General features: G+C 39.8%; 1 protein-coding gene across 9 annotated transcripts in view; it reads left to right on the top strand.

Moving 5' to 3' along the window:
- The window catches only part of EZH2 (enhancer of zeste 2 polycomb repressive complex 2 subunit), a 66,010-nt gene that overhangs the window by 32,205 nt on the left and 11,237 nt on the right, over positions 1-22,568 (top strand). For 2 of the 9 annotated variants that reach the window (XM_036121230.2, XM_036121198.2), the window contains exons 3-9: positions 3,735-3,913; positions 7,270-7,386; positions 10,423-10,543; positions 11,358-11,498; positions 12,461-12,563; positions 13,068-13,246; positions 22,085-22,176. In XM_036121230.2, coding sequence (XP_035977123.1) covers positions 3,735-3,913; positions 7,270-7,386; positions 10,423-10,543; positions 11,358-11,498; positions 12,461-12,563; positions 13,068-13,246; positions 22,085-22,176 — 932 coding nt within the window. The remainder of the gene's footprint in view (positions 1-3,734; positions 3,914-7,269; positions 7,387-10,422; positions 10,544-11,357; positions 11,499-12,460; positions 12,564-13,067; positions 13,247-22,084; positions 22,177-22,568) is intronic. The other 7 variants (XM_036121251.2, XM_036121225.2, XM_036121236.2 and 4 more) reach the window with 5 other exon arrangements.

Raw genomic sequence — 22,568 nt, 5'->3', positions numbered from 1 at the left:
AAATAAAATTTTACTAGACCTAGAACTTCTGGGATAACATGGATTGACTTAAATTTACTGCTTAGGATTCTGCTTTATCTTAATAGATTTTATAAAAGAATATTACTGGAGTACCATTTTGGGAGGGTTGGACAGATTTCATGAGCTACCTTGTATTGATTGAGGCAGTTTTATACCAGGTCATGTGAATATCTGTCGGGTTAATGAAACTTCAGTTGTTCTCTCTGACGAAAGGCCACTGCAGAATGACTCTTGAGAATTCAGATTACACTGAAATACATGAAACAGAAGGCAGAAGTTCCTGTAGTCCAACCTCTGTGATTTTTAATCTTTCTCATCTCTTTTTCTACATATAACATATTAGTAATAATAAAATATATTGTATTTGAAAAGGTTACTGCCCAGATAAAATGTGCCTGCCAATTTGGGCCATCACTTAAAAGAAAAATTTTTTTTAAAGATTTAATTTATTTATTTGAGAGAGAGAGCACATTCGAGAGGGGGGAGGGTCACGGGGAGAAGCAGATGTCCTGCTGAGCAGGGAGCCGGATGCGGGACTCGATCCCGGGACTCCAGGATCATGACCTGAGCCGAAGGCAGTCGCTCAACCAACTGAGCCATCCAGGTGCCCCCCCCAATTTTTTTTTTTTTTTTTTTTTTTTTTGAGTATAGTTTACACACCCTGTTACATTAGTTTCAGGTGTAGGACATAGTGATTCAACTTCTCTGCACCTCATGCTGTGCTCACCACCAGTGTGGCCACCATCTGTCACCGTACACTGTACCCGTACAATTGGTAATGTTCCCTAGGCTGTGCCTTTCATTTTTTTTAAAATTAATTAATTTATTAGAGAGCACGTTGGGAGCAAGAGAGCGTGCGGGGGGAGGGGCAGAGAGAGAGAGAATCTCAAGAATATTCCCTGTTGAGTGCAGAGCTCAAAGGGGCTTGAGCCCTCGACCCTGAGATCATGACCCTGAGCCCTCGACCCTGAGATCATGACCCTGAGATCATGACCCTGAGATCATGACCTGAGCCGAAACCAAGAGTCGGCTGCTCAACCAGCTGAGCCACCCAGGTGCCCCTGCTGTGCCTTCTATTCCTGTGACTTAGTCATTCCCTGACTGGAAACTGTCTCACTGTCCTCCCCCATTTTGCCCATCTCCCCACCCTCTGCATTTTGGGCCATCACTCTACAACGTCTTTCCAGGTCCTCAGTCTCTAAGAATGCAGTGTCTGGTACTGTGAATATACCATCATATACTGCCCTGTTCTTAATAGATGAACATTTAGGTTTTTATTTTTTTACTTTTGCAGTTAGTATTTTGGTCAATACTCTTCATCTACATCTTTGTATCTTTGAGTAATTTTGTAGGAGGAGTTCCTAGAAATAAAATAACTTGGTCAAGAGGATATGCATATTTAAATTTCTATGGCTATCACCACGGTGTTCCCTGAAAAGATTTTCCATCTATACCCCACCACCTGTTTATAGTAGTGTCTGTCTGTCTCTGTTCCCAACGCATAATATCAGTCTTCTGGATCTTTGTCAGTGTGATAGGTAAAAAGTTATTAGTTTGTTTGCTTTTTATTACTTACTCAATGAGGTTAAGTTTCTGTTGTTTGTTTATATTTCATAATTGGCTGTTAGGGTTTTGGATCTGTTAAAATTAAGTTGGACTGTTTCTTAGGGTTTTTAAGGACTTTTGTATATTTATTAAATACTCCTTTTTAAATCATGTTTTACAGATTTCCCCCGCCTCCCCCCCCCATTTTGATGTTATTTCTGGTATATTTTGATTTATAGAAGTTTTAAATGTTTATATAGTCAAATTAGAATTTCTTTTGATTTCTGTTTCTAAAGGCTTAGAATGTAAAGATTATATAAATTACCTCTCCATCTTTCCGTTTAGTTGTTTTCACTTACCAGGAATTTCCTTTGGTATAAACAATGAGTTGGGGATTTGGTTTTTAGTATTTTTCTCTTTAGCTTTCTAGTTGTTGCAACACTACTTAGTAAATAGTCGGTGAACAATCAAAAAGCAGTTATAAATCTTTATTGCAAAAATCAGCAGGCTTGGCTGACCTGATTGGTGGTCCCCGATCTACCCTCTGAGCAGATCTAACCCCTGAGCCCGGACTTCGTGCTTCTCCTCAGCGGCCATGGCCTGGTGCCAGTGTTGGCCCTTTCCACAGTAATTTGCTGCTGCCCTGTAGCTTTCAGCCCCACATCCACTCCTGGAAGCTTCAGAACGAGCGTGCTGCCGTGATTTATGGAAACCAGGGGCTTCAGTAGTACTCGGTCTGCCATTTCTTAGTGTGTTTTTTTTTTTTTTTTAAGGGACAGAAATGATCTTATTTCCCACTCAGGACTGTTCTTGAATTCGGTATTTGAGTTTGCACAGCTCCGGTTAGCTGCTTCATGTGCCTTTTGGGTGTTCTGTAGTTTTACCAAAACATACGTATTGGCTATTGTTCAGTTTCTGGTTTCCAGTTACTTCAGCAAAACTGGAGTTTGTAGCAGAACTGCAGATTATGGGGAGTGATTTAATACAGCCCCTTCTGACCCCAGACTGCGTTGGGTTTTCCCTGTGCATTGGGTTTTAATAGGATTAACTAGGTTGATATATTTATGGTTGCTTTCATTCGGGATTAGGCTTTTCAAATTAGGATTCAGGGAAGAGTTTTATGGGTCTAAACTTCCTGAAATTGCATTGCAAATGTTCTGTGTTCTATGTTAAATGCGTGTGTGTGTGTGTGTGCGCGCGTGCTTTTCTTCTGAAAAGAAGTATAAGAACTGACACTTAGAGGATGCTATCTTTCTGTAATGCTTAAGTGAACTCAGAAGCAAGAGCCCTATGTTGCAGGTAGAGAGGTTCTTCCGCCAATCCGGGATGGCTCTGTAACATATTTGACAACAAAAGTGGACATAATTTACAATCTGGTTAGGAGCCACTCTTTGATCCCTTAGCCCCAGCGCCCTTGATTAGCTGCTTGTATGAATATGTCTGTGTCAAGATTTGATGAGGAGTTTTTCTTCCCGGTGCTTATTTCTGACCCTCTGCCACTGGAACCTCCCCCCTTCTCCTGATCAGCCTCCGAGACCTGGTTAGGGACTCATTCTGTCTAGCTTCTTTTGATCCAAAGTTGGTATTTACTCATTCCAGTTTTTTTCTTTAGGACTTCTTTGCATAAAAGCAGTCTGAAATTAAATTATACACACTATCATTTTCACCAGAAGGGCTAGCTTAAGATTTGGGTGTGTTATCTTTTCTGTGCTGTGATTTTGAAGAATAGAGGCAGTTTCAGAAATGATCCTCGCTTTTCTCTAGAGTTCGGGTGGCAGTTGATGCCTTACCCCCTTAGATGTCAGATGGTTCCTTACTGTTTTTACTTGGAAAGGCTGAAGGATATTAGACAATATCAACAGTTCGTTGTGTCTCTGGCATGAATTAAATGGATCAACTAGTATCCAAGAATATTTTTAACTTGGCTAACTGACTGTATTTTTTTCCCCCCACTATACGGAAGTTGGACTTCACGCTTCTGATGTTAAAGATTGTTCAGAGACCAGATAGCCATGGCTATTTTCCTTTGGGATGTCCCACTGTAAAATGGGGAGTCATATCGACCTCATAGGGTAGTGGTGGATTTTAAAGAAGTTAACTTTGGTAAAATCTCTAGCACAGTGCTTGGCACATAGTAGGGTGTCTTAATTTCTTTCCCTTCCCTGCAGGCCATTCACCTGCTCTTCCCTCTACGATTTTCCATAACACAGTTTTTACTTGGAACCAGCCTTCTGCCAAGAGTCTCAGTTTGGTTGTGTACTCCTACAACTACTATTTTTGGCTTGACTTCCCTCTCCAGCTCCCAGTGGTCCAGCCACACAGTCGCCTATTGTACCAGCTGGTTGATGTAAGTCTATCCATCCTCAGAGGAACCTGGTCACTTACCAGTAAGCTGTGTTTCTCTGAAAATGTAGCATCCTTGATAACTAATAGAGTTTTTTTTTTTTTCCTTCTTTACCATTGATGATGAATCACCTATAATAACTTCCTTGTGTGATCCTCAAGTAGGAACGAGAATTGGAGAATTCTGTTTGTTGATGTAGGTCTCCTAGTGAGTTCCTGAGTCCAGGACACTTGACCGATCAGGTAAAATGCTTTGGAGACCCATGAGGTCAAAACCCTTTTCAGTATTCTGAATGATATGAGACTTAATTACATAAACTGTCAAGGATGATACATTTTCAAAGAAAAAAAAGTTACTGGTAAGTAACTGGAATTTTTTGAGTAATTTTCCTGTTAAGTCAATAAATAAGAATTCCCAAACTTGTTTTACCAACAAATGCTTTTGCATTTGAATATTATTTCATAAATGAAAGGAATATGGTTATTAGTTAAGGTTAATAGTTAAGGAATGGGTTAGGTTTCTAGAGATACTATATAGATAATGAGGTGGGTATAGGCCTTCGATTTTCTAAGTAGGTGCTCTCTTAGCTTAAAGAGAAATTGGAGTGAAATCTCCATTAGACAAAATCAGCAAATGCAGTCTGTTCATTCCAGAAACATTTTTTGAGTGCCTACTCTTTTTTGAGACACTGTGCTGAGTATCATTGTGAGACAGAGAAGTAAAACCACACTGTCTCAGCTGCTTTTGCCCTCAGAGAGCTGATTTCTGGCCCCTTGGTGACTCTCCTAGGCTCAGGGTTGAGAGGATGGGATCTGACGGGGGTGCAGGGTTGGAGGTGGTACCTAGTGCTGCAGCCTTTGCTATCTTATTTTTGTGCTTCTCTAAGTTCTTTCTGTTCAGGGGAAAAATCAGTGGAACTTATTCAGTAGATTCAGAGCATTTTCTACATCCTTAGAGCAAACAGATGAAGCAAAGTCCCTCCTGTTTGGTAGTTGAATGGAATATTAAGCTGTCTAGCCTTAAGTATGACCTTGGGTTCAGATGTTAAGTAAAGCAGGTGGGTAAGTTAGAGTTGGAGAGGCAACATGCTGCCCTCACCCTCCCAAGCTCTAAAGGAGGCTAATCTTCAGAATTAAAGCCACAGTATTAATTTACTTCCCTCCAAGTGTAAAACAAAACCCAAAAACTCTAATTTTTTTGGTAAGAAATTACAATTACTTTGAACTTAAAATTCCCGGACAGTGTATAATACTTGATTCAGTAATTAGGAGCACTCCTGGCCCCACAGTTAGGCAGTTAGGTAGGGAGGAGCAGAGGTGACTTGGTAGTAAGAGGACTAAGAGGAGGGCCTGGGGGAGAGGGCGTCTCCGGCAGGCGGCAGCCCGGGCACAGCTGTGCTTGGTCTCTGACCCCGCGAGCATCTCGAGGGCAGGAGGGCAGCACAGAGAGGAGGCGCGTGGGTGTTGGAGTCAGACTTAGGCTTCCATCCTGGCTTGGTAACTTTCTACCTTTCTGACTAGGCAAGTTATTTAACTTCCGTGAGCCTCAGTCTCCTCCTCATTTGTGAGGTTGTGACGCTGGAGGCCGAGAGGAGCAGTGGCTAAGATGACGTATCCAAAGCACTTAGCACAGTGCCTGCAACATAGTACGTGCTCAATAAATGTTAACTGCTATTATGATTGGGTTATTGGACGGATGGATGAAGAACTGTATCAGAGACCAGAGCGCCGAACAGGGAGGGATGGTGGCTCTGGAGTATTAGTGAACTGTTCATACCTTCTCGTTTACTTGAGCTATGAGCTTTCTAGTAGTAGTATCTTTATCTTGACCCTTTTGGAAAGCAAATTAATGGATTAATCACTGTCACAGTTCTTTCTAACAACTCTTACCTTTAAACCTTCACTTCCACCAGGAAGGAACTATTTTGTGCTGCAGTGACTGTGACCATTGCAAGATTATCCCCCTGGCCTGATGAGACGCTGAGGGCCAGGTGTGGCCTGTAAGCCAGAGATTCTCACTGTAATTTCACCAAATCTAGTCCTGCTATTTTAAACATTAAACATTTAATAAATATGCGTGTGTATATATATGATTTTTTGTTTCATTTTACTCCTTCAATTCTTCTTTTTGCTCTATTTTCACTGATTGTAGATTAGGAATATATGTCCAAGGGTATTTTTGAGAAGGTTCTTGGAAGCCTGATAATTAGGTAATGGTCCTCTTTAAGAAAAGCTGGATTCCTAGATAGGATAGAAAGTGCTGTGGTCATTTGGGCACAGATTTTTACCGTATTTCATAGAATCAAAGATGCAAAATTTTGAACATTTTAACATCTGAAGCTGGAATGCATCTTAGAATTGCTGTGATAAGAACACATTATGTTATAGTTTAACTGGCAACATTATTTTCTCACTGATACGGAAAGTAATGGAATGCCTTGAAATTGAGGTCATCACGGGTTGGATGAAATACGGTATTTCAAGAGAGTAGATGCACTTAAACATTCTAGAGATACGGTATCGTGGCAGTTTGTGAGGTGGGCAAGAGCAGAGGCTCCAGAGTCAGACTTTCTTTCTGGGTTTAAATTCTAGCCCTGTCTAATGTATGACTTTGGGCCAGTTACTTACCTTTTTTTCACCTGAGTTTTTGTCACCTGTAAAATGGGGGCTAAGAATTAGTCCTCATCTTACAAGTATTGTCATGGGGACAAAATATGGTAAGACATGTAATGTGTTTAAAATAGTGCCTCGCACATAGAAAGTGCTTAATAATATTAGCTATTATTATTAATTTAGAGATTATACTTTTGCAGAGTGGATATGAACTTCTTTTGTTGTGATTGAAACTCAGATCTGTTATTACCCTTCATCTTTGTTTATCATCTGGTAATATCAGCAAATGATGCTTGGGTTTTTTAAAAGGAAAGATAAAGATAAGAAAGGTGAACCTAACAGTTTCCATATTCTTACTAAGCGAGATTTAAGAGGCATATTTGGTATATGTAATACAATTCCATGTGGTTGAGATGTAAAAAAAATTAAGCATCGAGCTAGGAAATTTATAGTGAGTTAACCCGAGACTAGCAAATGCTGTTTTTGATTCTGATTGATACTGGTAAGTATGGGAAGGGTTTTGGAAGCTTTTGAAAATTTGCAAAATCTGAAGCATTTTTTTCACCCTAAGTAAAAGAAAGTAAGAAGGAGAGAATCCCTCATGGTTTTTAGGTACGTTGTTGTGTCATTAGGTTAAGGAATTTCCTTTTCAAAATTATCTAAGTGGGCAGCGTCCCTTTATAATATGTTGACAGCTTAAGGTTGTCCTTTAATTCTTATGAGTCAATTTTATTTTTTCTGTTCTAGTGTTCAGTGACCAGTGACTTGGATTTTCCAACACAAGTCATCCCATTAAAGACTCTGAATGCTGTTGCTTCAGTACCCATAATGTATTCTTGGTCTCCCCTACAGCAGAATTTTATGGTATGTAACTCATGTGTCATCTGCTTACTTGATAATCACTTACTTTAAATAAAACACAATTTTCTTGTCAAGGTGAATCAAGAATAATATAAGTAAAAAACGTTATCGAAATGATAACACTCAGTGATTCTTTTTTTTTTTAACCAATATATATATTTTAATAAGCCTTTGTGGTGTTGCTCTTTTTCTATTCTTTCCTAGTTAAAGTATTCTCTAAAGGAAAAGTGTTAAGCAGAAATCCTACCTGGGATTAAAAATATGTTTAAAAGATGAAGCTTATAGTTCTTATGCTTGAAAAGGTCGGTCAGTTTTCTGTAATTTCAGTTGATTTAGAGATTTTGTTAATTGAGAACTTTTTACTGAAACGGTTTTAGGCAGCATGTTATTAAATGATAATGTACATTATGAAATATTCTAAGGGCTTATAAAACACAAACTTCATCATATTTCCACAGATAACACTGGCCCAATAGCTTTTGTAATGAAATGCTGGTATTTAATTCTTTATAGAGGTAGGATGAAGGAAGATGAAACGAGAGAAATTTGAGTGTGCATTCTTGGCTTGTGTTAAGTAAAAAATACATAGTTTTATTATTGATATGTAAAATAAGTAAAAATGTTGATAGAAGTCCTTGGTGAGCGTACTTTAGAGAATTGCTTACTAGATTTTTTTTTTTTTTAAGTAGGCTCCACGCCCAGCATGGGGCTTGAACTCACAACCCTGAGATCAATAGTCATGTGCTCGACCAACTGAGCCAGCCTAGGTTTTTTTTTTTTTTTTTTTTAAAGATTTTATTTACTTATTTGACAGAGAGAGAGATAGCGAGAGCAGGAACACAAGCAGGGGGAGTGGGAGGGAGCCCGATGCGGGACTCGATCCCAGCACCCTGGGATCATGACCTGAGCCGAAGGCAGACGCTTAATGACTGAGCCACCCAGGTGCCCCCTAGATTTTTTTTTTTAAAGATGTTTCTTTCTTAAAAGATTTTATTTATTTGAGAGAGAGAGAGAGAGACCACGAGTGGGGAGGTTCAGGCGGAGAGGGAGAAGCTGACTCCCCACTGAGCAGGGAGCCCAGCACAGGGTTCGATCCCAAGACCCTGAGATCATGACCTGAGCCGAAGGCAGACGTTTTACCTACTGAGCCACCCAGGCGCCCCTTAAAAGATGTTTCTAATGTCTTCAGTAACTTAAAGATTTTACAGTGGGAGATTAAAGATAAACTTCAGATGCTCTTCTGTAATTGCCTTGTGTATTTAAGACTTCATGCAAAAACATTTAGTTTAAGAATTATATTGCAAGAGCTTATGGGAGATTTCATTATTTTCGTAGACTAAATTTCTGAAAGGATATAGTGTTTAAAGTTGTCAGTATTATTTAGAATTATCCATGGGTTTTGCTGGTCACTATCTTTATTATGGTTAGGATATGTTTTAGGGAGCAAAGCTTACATGATATAGTTAGGAAGACAGAATAGCCAATTGTGACTTAATTTTGGCTTTTATCCAAAAAAATTAACACTCCTAGTTTAAATGGTATTAGTGAAAGTGAGATGTGGTGCAAACTGGACTCTTTAGTTGTATGTAAGTTTGTTTCTGGATAGATCAGTGCATTAAAATTTTAATTTTATATCCCTTATGTACTTTCTCTCCCAGTTTCCCTTTTCCGTGTTTAAGATTTTGTTGTCTTCCTGAACTTTGCAGTTGTCCTAAATTTGTTATCTGGGGATTAGTTGAGATTTTCTCCTTGTCTTCGTTTTTCCCGCCTGCTCTTATGTGATGGTCCCCTGTGTGTCTCGTGGCCTTTTCCTGGTGTATTCTTCGCTGTCGCGCGTGCTCCCCACCTGAGGCTCCTACACTGGCTGCAGCTGCCATGTCCTCTCCTCTTAGCCAGGCCACTCTGTTTATCAGAATTATCCTTCTAAAATTCTCTCTAACCAAAAGACAGACCTGTCCTCACTTTATTCTCTTTAAATATGGGCTTCAGAACTCTGTAGTCTTGATCTAGCATTCCTGTCTTTTTTATCCTTTGTTGAAGATTCTCTCCCTCCCATGCATGTCTGCTTCCAGTCCCTTGTATTCTTAAGTTCTCCTTTCTCCTGAACTTTTCTTGGATTGGCTCTCCCCGCTAAGTTAGCGCCTTCTTTTTCCCCTATTGTCTTCCAAACCTTCATAAACTCATATCTCATCTTGCTTAGCATGATCAATTTGGATAGGCATCTTGTTCCTCTCAGCGTTGAAATACTGTATGTAATTGTAGAATGTTCTTATTTTATGTATAAGAGCAGATCTGTTTGGCATAAGCTTTACAATACTCTATTTTACATCCCCTAGATTTTTATTAGATTGAAGGTCTCTGAATAGCTAGACCATCAGGTGAAGTTTAGAAATCCTTATATTATTTTTTTTTTTTTAAAGATTTTATTTATTTTTTTATTTGAGAGAGAGAGAATGAGAGAGCGAGTACATGAGAGGGGGGAGGGTCAGAGGGAGAAGCAGACTCCCTGCCGAGCAGGGAGCCCGATGCGGGACTCGATCCAGGGACTCCAGGATCATGACCTGAGCCGAAGGCAGTCGCTTAACCAACTGAGCCACCCAGGCGCCCTAGAAATCCTTATATTATTATCTTCTATTGTACGGCTGTTTTAAGTGGTTTCGATAAACCATATTTCATCAATTCTAAGACACTGGGTGTGTCTTAAAATTGATTGGTTCATGTGGTAATACGCAATACTTTTTCCTTTCTTGAGGTGCATAAAATAATGGTAAGTTTAAATGATTGATGACATGTTAGATTAGGTGAATAGGGTATCTTTTCTTAATTTTTTTCCCCTAGAAACAGTTTGATTTCTGAGATAATTCTTATTGGTGGGAGGGGTCTTTATATTTTAGAGTTTGCTGTCTATTTAGTTTAGATCTGGAGAACTGGGTAGAGACATCTACCTAGGAAAAAAATAGTATTTTATATTACATTGATTTAAAAAATATTTTGATATTTAGGATAAGCCTGCTTTTAAAATGTATTTTTTATTTTTAGGTGGAAGATGAAACTGTTTTACATAACATTCCTTACATGGGGGATGAAGTTTTAGACCAGGATGGGACTTTCATTGAAGAACTAATAAAAAATTATGATGGAAAAGTACATGGGGATAGAGGTGAGCCCTGTGTTTATTCTCTTGGAAAAAAGTGCCAAAGAATTGAGAGATACTTTGAATTTTTTAAGCATAGGTATGAAAAAGATTTTTTTTTTTAACATCAAAAGTAAGTTTTTTGCTGGACTGGCCTGGGCCTGTTTCCAAGCCTAAACATTTTAATGTTTTCCGTAACTACTTTCAAATTGAAGAATTCATTTTTGCTATTTGAAAATGATGCATAGTTGGTTATAACACATTATAATGCCAGTAACATGTAAATTAAATAGAGTTGTTTGGGTGTTTGTAGATTTTAAGATTCCTTCACAGTAAGATTAGGGTCAGGGCCCTGCCCTGTGACGCATGGGCCCCAGAAGGCCCTGTGCTCAGAAGGACGCCCCGCTTAGCTGCCACAGGACCTGCACTTCAGCCACTGCGTCCGTGGCATCTGTGTTTCCTGTCCCAGAGACCCCGACAAGGTGTCCAGCAGCACGGTGGCTTGTGTAACATCATCACTGTCCCTTCTCTTGGGAAGCGCTGTTGGGAGGAGGCTGAGGCCACAGTTAGTTTCTAGTGAATTAGGTTCAAGCAGCGGGCACTGGAAACTTATGGGCGAGGCTGTAATTAAAAAGAAAGTGACAGGTGTTGAAGATAAAGTCTTTCTAACTTTGCCTCAGGCCAGTCTTGAAAATGATCTCCCGCCTCATTTTAACCTTGATGTTCTAGTGCTCATTAATAGGCCCTGGCTGTTTCTTCCAGGTTAGAAAAGGCATACGTAAACTTTTGTCATCACCACTTTCCTCTGTGTATTTCTGATATTTGACTTGATGAATTTCAGAATGTGGGTTTATAAATGATGAAATTTTTGTGGAGTTGGTGAATGCTCTTGGTCAGTACAATGATGATGATGATGATGATGATGGAGATGATCCTGATGAAAGAGAAGAAAAACAGAAAGATCTAGAGGAGAACAGAGATGGTATGTCTGTTTATTAGGTTTGTGTGTAGCCACGACAGCATTTTTCAAAAACTAATAAAGTACAAACAGATATTAATTCCTTCTTTCTCTTTTCTTTTCTGAAATATCATATCGATAGTAATAGAATCAAAAATGAGAATATCTTTTGTAACATTTCATCCTCACTTGGGCGTCTTTATTTCCTTTGGCTAACCAAAGAACTGGTTCTGTTTTTGGGATTTTGCTGGGTAATCATCATAATCATCATAATATAACCTTTTGATCATTGACTACGTATAAGTGAATGGGCCCGTCACTCTCTGTGCTCCACAAGGTTTCTGTTAGCATCAATCATATCTATTTTATAGTTGAAGAGGCTGGCTTAGTGCAGTTAAGGAACTTAGGGTTACACTCTTGGTTGGGAAGAAACAGAATCCAGAACACTATGATGGTAACCCTTCTGACTGACTCGAGAGCCCATGCTTTTAACCCCTACGCTAGTGGTGGCTTATCGGAAAAGTAGAGGACCCCAAGCCAGAGCCCGTAGCTGGTGGAGACTTGGCAGAGCACATTATTAAACAGCATAGAAGAATGTGGGGAAAAACCTCAATCTGAAAGAAGTGTAATGGTTATGTAACAGGCCGTGATCACGTGCTTCCTCTCCTTGGTTTTACAGTGAAGAAACAGACCCCAGTGGATAGTGGCCAGTCAAGGTCACAGACCCAGTCAGTAGCAGATCCGGGATTAGAACCTGGGTCTTCTGCCTCCCGGTGGGCCTAAAACTTTCCATATTTGATTTTGAGTTTTTTGTTTGGCTCACCAGCACTCCATGGATACATGTGACGTACGTCAGAAATAAGTGAAACACAGAGTTGATAATTTCTTAGGAAATCGGCTTTGTTAGATGTAGTTGCGTGGAGAGAAGGAAGGATTGAAAACTTGTTTACTTTCATCTTTTTTCCCTTTCATATTTTCCCATTTAGATAAAGAAAGCCACCCACCTCGGAAATTTCCTTCTGATAAAATTTTTGAAGCCATTTCCTCAATGTTTCCAGATAAGGGCACAGCAGAAGAACTAAAGGAAAAGTAAGATTTTTCTTTTGAGGCAGTCTTGCGTGTATGGTATGCAGCTCAGCATTTTGGTTTATCAGAAACGGAACTGATGTAGCTGATGAGCCCCTGGGCCTCCTCTGTTGACTGCGGCAGGGTTCTCAACCCTGTGTCTGGGGCGCTCTGCTCAGGACAGTTACCGTAGGCGCCGTGAACACACGACGTCATTGACGGTCGTACGTGGAGAGGAGAATTTCTCTGGACACTTGCAGAGACGTTAGTGTCATTGAAGTTTATTTTAATTAATATAGTAACATTTTTCATGATCTGAATCCTGCCCGTGAACTTGATTTTTGACATACCATGCATAATTTTTAATTGGCTCTTCATCTAAATAAAGATTGTCATGGGTTAGAGCTTTCCTTGTGTGTTTGGGCAAGATGAACATCACAAAGAATACACGGCACCGTTTAGAAACTGTATTTTCAGAGAGGAAGTTTTTGCTGTAGCTTCACTTGCGTTTTTCTTGGTTAATGTTAGGTATAAAGAGCTCACCGAACAGCAGCTCCCGGGCGCCCTTCCTCCTGAATGTACCCCGAACATAGACGGACCAAATGCTAAATCTGTTCAGAGGGAGCAAAGCCTGCATTCATTTCATACACTTTTCTGTAGGCGATGTTTTAAATATGACTGCTTCCTACATCGTAAGTGCAGTTATTGTACGTTTTCATTTTCTATCTTTGTTGTGGAGTTATGTCTTAAAGCAACTTGGAAAGTGTTGTCACTTATTATAACTAGGATTTATCATTTAATCTGGCAGTTATGATTGAAAAATATGTTAGGATCAGAGTATCGTTCTTTTGTACTTTGTTGCTTGAGGGTTGCTGTGAAGTCTTTTGCACGTATTTAATTTGAACCACTTGTCTTCCACTAATTTGGAATAGAGGTCAGTGGTTTTTCCATAAATGCTAAGCAAGCAGTTATTTTGTAATAAAGCTATTACTGTGAATTAGCTGATAGCCTAGAGCAACACTGTGATATTGATGAACAGATTTTGTTGAATAAGAAATTGGCTGAAAAGATGCTTATATATGTTCTTGTCTATTTAGTGGGGTTTTGTTTTGTTTTGTTTTGGGTGCTCTGAGGAGATTACTTTTAAAAATATCTGCATTTGGGGGGCAGCCTGGGTGTCTCAGTCGGTTATGCATCTGACCCTTGATTTTGGCTCAGGTCATGGTCTCAGGGGCGTGGCATCGAGCCCTGCATCTGGGTCCACACTCAGTGGGGAGTCTGCTGGAGATTCTCTCTCTCCCTCTGTCTGTGTCCCGTTCCTTGCCCCCCCCCCAACTCCGTGCATACTCACTCTCGCTCGCTCTCTCAAAAAAAAAAAAAAATCTGCATTTGAGTACAGGGAAAGCATAAAAATAAAATGTTGTTAATGAAATTTAAGTATGTCCCGTATACTACTACTTTATTTTTCTGACGTTGCTGGGGAATGAGGTTTTGTAGGAAAATTTCCAGGTAACAGGAACATTTAAAACACAATTTAAAAATCACCAACTACTTTTGAGGCGCATATTTTGAAAACATATTTGATATCTCCTTGGTTTCCTAAGCAGAGTTTATTTAATAAAGGTTAGCTTCTTCCATATTCATTTTAGTGCAACTGTCTGTAGCCTGGTCACACCGTTAGGGGCTTCTGACCTGTGTGAAGGCGTTCTCCCCTGTGCTAAGTGGCCCTTTTGAGTTCCTCTGGCTGTCTTTGTACAGCGGTTTTCCCCTCATTATCCGGTGGTACCTCTTAATGGTAATTAGCCTGTCCAAGCGGTTATATCTTGTCTCATTTTGAGTTTTTGCTCTGTCTACTTACATTTGCTGCGTCTCATAATTTGTTGTGCGGTACGTATCTTGACCTGGAAATGATTTAAGTGTGTGTGTGTGTGCGGTATTAGTGGTGTAGTTACCTTCAATTAGAAAAATCTGAAGTAGATTTTTAGAATTATTATATTTTCCATGTCCTTGCTGTTGTTAACCACCTTCCTAATCTTGATGATTTCGTAGTTTTAGTAATCTCTGGTATGCCGGCCATGGGTTTTTTCAGCCATTGGACAAAGATCAAATATCTTACTTGGGCTTGGCAGTTGTTGTCTTCCTACAGCCCTTGACATAGTTGCCTTGAATTGCATTTAATTCACCTTTACACACAGTCATTTTATAAACTATGTACAATTTTCATTAAAAATATTAGAAGTTGCCCTCAGATACCACTATAGCAAAACCAGTTGGGTGGGAGCTCTGAGAAATGGTCCCTCCAGTTTGTTTGTAGATGCAACATTTCTTGAACCTTTTGTGTTGTACAAATGAATCAAAGGAAGTAAGATACTACTTTTAAACATTATTACATGAGTCATTTTATTGTGATCTTTAGGTTTGAGTAATTTTGATGAACCTTGAACCTGATAATTATCTCCTTATTCAAGCTGGGAAGAAGATAATTATTTCACTTTAGTGACATTTGCTTCTGTGGAATGGCAGGCTGCTCGCTTGTAGCACTTGGGAGCAGTGGGTCCAGCAGCTGCTCTACCCCCCTTTTCCTTCTCTGGACACTAGAGCCAATCTCTTCATCATTCATCCTTGATAGATTCCCTAGGTATTCATTGCTTTCCATTAATTTTGACAAAATATCACACACCAAAGGTTTTTCCTAGGTAAAATGAGCCAGTAAAGACATTACTAAACATATGTATTTAATTTTGTTTTTAATTTTATTTTTGTGCTTTAATTTTGTTTTTGTCTATGTGAGAGGAGAGTAACATAGTACTTCATAAGCTGTTGGTTGTGAGGATTAAATTTGTTACTCTGTGTAATTTACACGGAGTAAAATACTTAAAACAGTACCTGGCTTGTTTTTAGTCATCATTGTTTTTTAAAGATTTTATTTATTTGACAGAGAGAGAGACAGCGAGAGAGGGAACACAAGCAGGGGGAGTGGGAGGGGGAGAAGCAGGCCTCCCGCCGAGCAGGGAGCCTGATGCGGGGCTCGATCCCAGGACCCTGGGATCATGACCTGAGCCGAAGGCAGACGCTTAACGACTGAGCCACCCAGGCGCCCCTAGTCATCATTGTTTAAACAGATCATCATTCACATGACACACATTTCAAAAATGTATTAAAAGGTGTGCAGTGAATTCTCCCTTCTACTTCTTCCCTCATCCATAGAGTTTGTACCTCATTCTTTACACCACTCATGTCAGTTTTTTTCTGGCAAAATGCAAAGATACTCTTTTTCTGGCTGTCCTATTCAAAAGGTATCATACTCTTCAGGCTTTTCCCTGTTTTGACTTAGTGAATATTGGTTAGGTATTATTCCTGTCTGGAGAGCCTCGTAGTCTTCCGCTGTGGGAGACGGGAGAACTTACAGGTTCCTAGGGGTTAGCGTTTGGATTGTTTGTGACTCCCGCGCTAACAGCGCACAGTGAACCACCTTGGCTGAACCTGTGCATCATTTCCCACAAGGGCAAGTGAACCCGATCCACTGTGCTTAGATTAAGGCTTCGTTCTTTTGCATCTAACATTGAGTCACTGGAATTTATTCTCTTAGAATTTTGGATCCACCCCTCCCCTCCACCTCCAAGGCCATCGAGTTACTTCCATACCATACCATTTCCCGGGAAGTTCCCGTTCGCCGCTGCACCCGCCGCCTTCATTTCCCGTCACCACGTGCGCTCGGGTCTCTTTCCTTTGCGTTTGTTCCTTGAGTCTTTCTGTCCAGGAGGCTTTATTCAGAGATCTTCTGGCTATTCTTGCTTGTTTTTTAATGTAACTTTTAGAATCTTTAGTTTGTCTAATTAAAAAAAAAAAAAGTCTAGGTAGTAAGTTTATTGGAATCCCATTCAATTTATTAATTACCTAAGGAAAAACTGACATTTTAAAATGAGGATTAAGTGTAACCATATGATCAAGTTTCCTTTTGTGTCCTTTAATAAACTCAAATTTTCTTCATGTAGCTCTTGGACGTTCTTTCTTAAAATGATTTCTAGGCATTAATGGGTTGTTGCTGCTTTTTCTCTTTAAATCCTGTGTATTTTATACCTTGATACCTTATCAATTGTCCCTGTTTATATTAGTTTCTCAGTGGATTATTATTAGAGCTTTTGAGCTATGTAAGTAAACTATCTGCAGTTATTGATATTTTCTGTCTTTCCAGTCTTTATGATTTTATTTTCTTGTCTAATTTCATTGGCTTGTATCTTCAGTACAGTGTTAAGTAATATTAGTACTAGTAGATACTTTTTTTTTTGGCTTCTGGATCACTTTTGAAATATTATTTCACTCAGGTTTTGAAATTTATTTGTATAAACTTGATCTAAGTGTTCTAATTCTTTTCTTCTTAAATGTTTCATTCTCTCATTTTTCTTGATGAGCTTAAACGGTGCTTTATTTTGAGAATCTGTTTTGTGTATTTTCCCCTCAGAGAATCAGCTACTGTATTAGATTTACTATTTTTCTTTTTATGAATGTGATTTTTGCATTGTTTCCATTCTTCCCTCTTTTTTTTTTGTTTTTTTTGGATATATGCTTTTAACATGAAATGAATTGTCTCTAGAGTACTGTTTCAACCTCTCTTAGGTTCTTATGTTTGGTATTACTATTATTTATAAGGAATTTTAAGGGATATTTTATGTCTTCTTTTTAACTCACTGTTTAAGGGAGAATTTTTTAAACTTCTGGGTGAAAGGGCCTTTTTTGGTTGTTATATATTTCTTATTATTTCTGTGTGGTAGCCTTACTGATATTAGGTTATTTAGTTGTTGGGTGTGTCTACCATTTTTATCTATAAAGAAGATGCTTTGATGGTAGGGGTTTGGCAGTTCATCTTAGCCAGAGCTCAGTATCTGACCATGGATCTTTTCCATTTGAGGGACCTGTGCGTTCTAATGAACCTTGAAGGATGAATGGCTTTAGTTTGGGAATGAATCCCACTTTGTATTCCAAATAAATTTTAGACCTTGATCCATTCTGTAAATTGGAAACGGGTTGTTCTGCAAACTTGGAATCATATGATTTCTTTATAAAAGCCTCAGCCTAAAATGGGCGGCCTGGTCTGTCTTTGACACTTGTTAGAGGAACCAGGGTCGGCTCCTGAATTGACTGTGGGTGGGTATAAAGAGGTAACACATTTCTGATAGGGAGGGAAGGAAGGCAGGCTGGGAAATTGAGGTTGGGAAATTTTATATGCTTAAATAGGATCAAAAGTAGAACCTTGGAATAAATGTTTTGCTAGGTTTCCTATTACCTGTATGCCCTACAGAGGAATCCATTTTAAGCATAAACCCCTGTTCTGTCTGTCATTTCTGATATTACGTAAAAAAGTCTGTTCTTTTTGGAATTTGTATTAATGCTTATTGTAGAGCTTTTAACAATGGTTAGAATTTCAGAAACAGTATTCCATAGTTTGTAGTTGATGGTTGACTTTTTTTTAGTATTTCAGATGTGTAATGATTAAAATTCAGACATACAGAGTTCATAGTTGCCATGGAATTAGAGTGACTTAAACCTCGGATTTTAAGTCACCCGGAGTGATTCCCTAAATCTCGGTTTTTCTCATCTGTAAAATGGGGATGAGAATCCTCATAGTTGGGGGATTTTGTGGGGATGAAATGAGGTAATGCCTGAAGCCTCTTACTGTGTGCTCTGAAGACAGGAGCCTTGACCGGTAGCTGCCGGCGCGACCTGCTGTTACTACCGGCCCATGCTCCGAACATTGAGCCGGGCATTTTGTAAGGTGCTTAGTATGACCAGTCTGCTGTCTGTGATACGCACGAGAATTTATGTGATTCCAACTATAAGTAGAACAGTAAGAAGTTTTTTTTAAAGATTTATTTGTGAGGAGAGCATGCACGAGTGGGGAAATGGTCAGGGGAAAGAGTATCTTCAAGCAGACTTCCCTCTAAGCGGGGAGCCCCATATGGGGCTCGATCCCACTACCCTGAGATCATGACCTGAGCCAAAACCAAGAGTCGGACCCTCAACCGACTGAGCACCCAGGTGCCCCTATTCAATAAGAATTCTTTTTTTTTTTTTTTAAAAGATTTAATTATTTGACAGAGAGACACAGTGAGAGAGGGAACACAGCAGGCAGAGGGAGAGGGAGAAGCAGGCTTCCCGCTGAGCATGGAGCCCCATGTGGGACTCGATCCCAGGACGCCAGGATCATGACCTGAGCCGAAGGCAGACGCTTAAGGACTGAGCTGCCCAGGCGCCCCTTCAATAAGAATTCTTAATACCAGGTTCTAATCAGAGCAGACAGGATCAGTACTTTGAGCAGAAGCTAATGTACTGATATGTGTTCATTTATTCTGTCATATTTATCACTTGACAACCAGCTGAAAAAGTATTTAAGGGAAGTGTTGTATTACGGAGAGGGGCAGTTTCTCTTGCTCCATGGGCAAGCTTGCTGGATGAGGGTCTCAGCACACCTGCCCTCTAACTAGCCACACAAACTATTCTCTTTGGTCCTGTTTCCTAACTTGTAAAATCACCACTGGAAATAGGTGATTGCTGAGGTTTGTCCCAACTCTGAAATTCTCTGATTCCCCAGTTCTATGTTTGAGGTATCATTATTTGGTGAAACATTAGAAGGTCCTGAGGGTCTACTCTGTAAAAACATACCATTTTTTAGAATTGCCAGTTGACTCACTTATAGGGATAGGGAAGAGCTGGGACTGTATCCCAACGGTCTTTCTGCCTTTGAAAACCTTCACATTTTTCATCAAGGTTTTATAGGTTGCTTTTGAAATTACAAAAAAAAAAAACCACCCCAAAACCAAAAGCCAACATTCCATGTTCTCTCCTTTTTGTAAAGTTTTTAAGAAAGCAGCTTGCTTCAATTTTCTAATAATTTTCTTGATCAGGGAATTTTATATAATCTCCGCCCATATTATATTTAGCTTGAAAAATATTTTATTTTATTATTTTATTTTATTTTATTTTTTTATTTTTTATTTTTTTAAAGATTTTATTTATTTATTTGAGAAAGAGAATGAGATAGAGAAAGCATGAGAGGGGGAAGGGTCAGAGGGAGAAGCAGACTCCCTGCCGAGCAGGAAGCCCGATGCAGGACTCGATCCCGGGACTCCAGGATCATGACCTGAGCCGAAGGCAGTTGCTTAACCAACTGAGCCACCCAGGCGCCCCTTGAAAAATATTTTAATAACTGATTTGAAATACTAGCATTTCAAGATGCCTATGTGAAAATATTAAGTATTTTGAAAATCTCAAATAGTTAAGACATTTCTAGAAGAGGGAATTCTTTATAATAAAGAACTAGTTTTCTTAATTGAGGTTTGAAATTCTGAGGGAAGTCTAGTAAGGAGAATAGTTCTTTCTTGAGCTTAATGCTATGTGAAATTAAGAATGTTTTTTACCTTTGATTATTAGTGTGTTAACTTTTCCTTCATGGCCAGACCTTGGCTGCTGAGTGCTGTGTGACTGATGTCTCTGTGGCGTCTCCCCGCCCAGGACTGGTGGGGGCTGCCCCCTCCTCTGTGCATGTGTGTGCCTTCGTATGTCACTGGATCAGGTGAAATCGAGAACATCAGTCTTTATATAAATAGGGGAGACATCCACACTAAAAACAAATTTTACCAAAAATAGATCACTCCGTTTGTGCTGCTAACTGGCTAAGGACGATCTTGTTTTTTGGATCAATGTAATTCCTTGCTGCTGCTGTGACTTTAACTTTTTATAGGCTCAGACTTTGTATTTTAGGGGTCCTCACCTGTTCAGAAATGTAATCCAGTGCTAAATTAGTTGTGGTATCAGTCTATCATTTCACAGGGAAATCTAACACACACTTGAAACAGAATTTGAACCTTGAATTTCTACTTCAAAAAACATACCTTTGTCTTTTTTTCCTTATTTCCCTCATCAGTCTGTCTTTCCCATTTAAGTTCTGTGGATAGAAGTATGGCTTTTTAGAGACTTTTTTTTTTTTTTTTAATGTATTTGTTTTTGGGGGGAGAGAACATGTGCTTGAGTTGGGGGAGGGGCAGAGGCAGAGGGAGAGAATCTCAAAACAGACTCCACGTTGAGTACACAGCCTGACTTGGGGCTCAGTCCCATGACTCATGAGATCAGGACCTAAGCTGAAATCACAAGTTGGGCGCTTAACCGACTGAGCCATCCAGGTGCCCCTACAGATGTTTTTAAAATGGTTTGTTTCATGAATGTGTCACTTAACTTTTATCCAAATTAAGATAATTTTCATCTTGTGTAATTCTAAACAGGGCATTTCTAGCATTTGCCTTAATAGCTGGAAGTAGGCTTTCTCAAGGGTTTCTGCAAGTTTTCACTGCTGTGCGTTCATGTTTAGTTTGCCCTTGTACTAGAATTTGAATCTTTGTTATCACATTATTTGGGGATTTTAAGTTTCAAACACTTCTTTCTAGAACCTGTTTTATGTGACCATGTGTTTCCTGGAGAAGGGTGCTGACTACAGGCTCTCACTAGATTCCTGAATTGTGTCTGATCTGAAGAAACTGAATTTCAGTAGTCTGAGGCTGTCCTTTTATTTAAAAGTTTATTTATTTAATCCCTACACCTAACATGGGGTTTGAACGCTGCATGCTCTTCCAACTGAGCTAGCCAGGCGCCCTTGTCCTCTTTATTTTTAAAGATTTATTTATTTTAGAGAGACAGTGTGCACAAGCAGGGGGGAAGGCAGAGGGTGAGGGAGGGAAGCAGACTCCCTGCTGAGCAGGGAGCCCGATGCGGGGCTCGATCTTATGACCCTGAGATCATGACCTGAGCCAAAACCAAGAGTCGGCTGCTTTATTATTTTTTTTATTTTATTTATTATTATTTTTAAAGATTTTATTTATTTATTTGACAGAGATAGAGAGCGCACAAGTAGGCAGAGAGGCAGGCAGAAGGAGAGGGAGAAGCAGGCTTCCTGCGGAGCAGGGAGCCCGATGCGGGGCTCGATCCCAGGACCCCGGGATCATGACCTGAGCCGAAGGCAGACGCTTAACCAACTGAGCCACCCAGGCATCCCATCCTCTTTATTTTAAAAAACTAGTTATTTAACAAGGGCTGTCCTATTTTTCTCCATTTTGACAAGCCGATTGTTGAACTTCATTTGGAAATCAAGAAATTGTAGATGCTGGAATTCTTTTGGTAAAAATAGGAAATCTGATTTCCTTGTAGAGGGGATGTATCAGTTTCTCTGGAAATATTAAAGACTAAATAAATGTTCATAATCAGACTTTAGAGTTATGTGCATCAATTATACTTGTAAGGAGAAAAATAGGGACTCACTAATTATTTCAGAATTTACTGTTTCCTCTCTGGTTAGGGGTTGGTGGGGAGGAGTGGCAGTGTTCCAGGGGAGAGTCGAGAATATGTGGAGATGATTCAGTAAGAGCTTGAAGGAAAGTTCTGTCATGGAAATAATACTTTGGCAAGTTTGTAATGTATTAAGTGACTTTTTCCATTGAAATGGTGGAAATGAAAAAGTAAATATAGTTATATTTGGATATTTTATGTTTACTTTGCAGCTTTTCATGCAACACCCAATACTTACAAGCGGAAGAACACAGAGACGGCTCTAGACAACAAACCGTGTGGCCCGCAGTGTTACCAGCACTTGGTAAGCTCGCGCGCTGCCTGATCAGAGGGCACTGGAGGAGTCTTGCTGGCGGACTGAAGGCAGCGTGGTACTGTTGCTCCCGTACTTGGCTGTGTACTGGGCAGGGATGCTCACCCGTGCGGGTTCCTTCCCAGCCGCTACGTACTGCACGTTCTAGTCCTTCGTGAATCTTGTATTACTCTTTGCCTGTCTGTGTTAATCCCTTCAGCAACCTTCTGAGGCCTTTAGGATCAAGGACTCTTACACCTGCCCCCACGTTTATGAGCGTGAGAAGCACAGGTAGCCCCCTAAGCCCCAGAAGCTCGGTGAGCCTTCCTCAGCATAGCCCTTCTCAAGTCTTAGACCCATGGTAGTTTGAGTCAGGTGGTCGGTCCCACAGGTTTTGTTTTTTT

This window comes from Halichoerus grypus, chromosome 12, assembly GCF_964656455.1.
Source record: "Halichoerus grypus chromosome 12, mHalGry1.hap1.1, whole genome shotgun sequence".
Classification (NCBI taxonomy): Eukaryota; Metazoa; Chordata; class Mammalia; order Carnivora; family Phocidae; genus Halichoerus; species Halichoerus grypus.
Note: the sequence above shows the minus strand (reverse complement) of the source record. Positions and strands in the feature narration are given on the sequence as shown.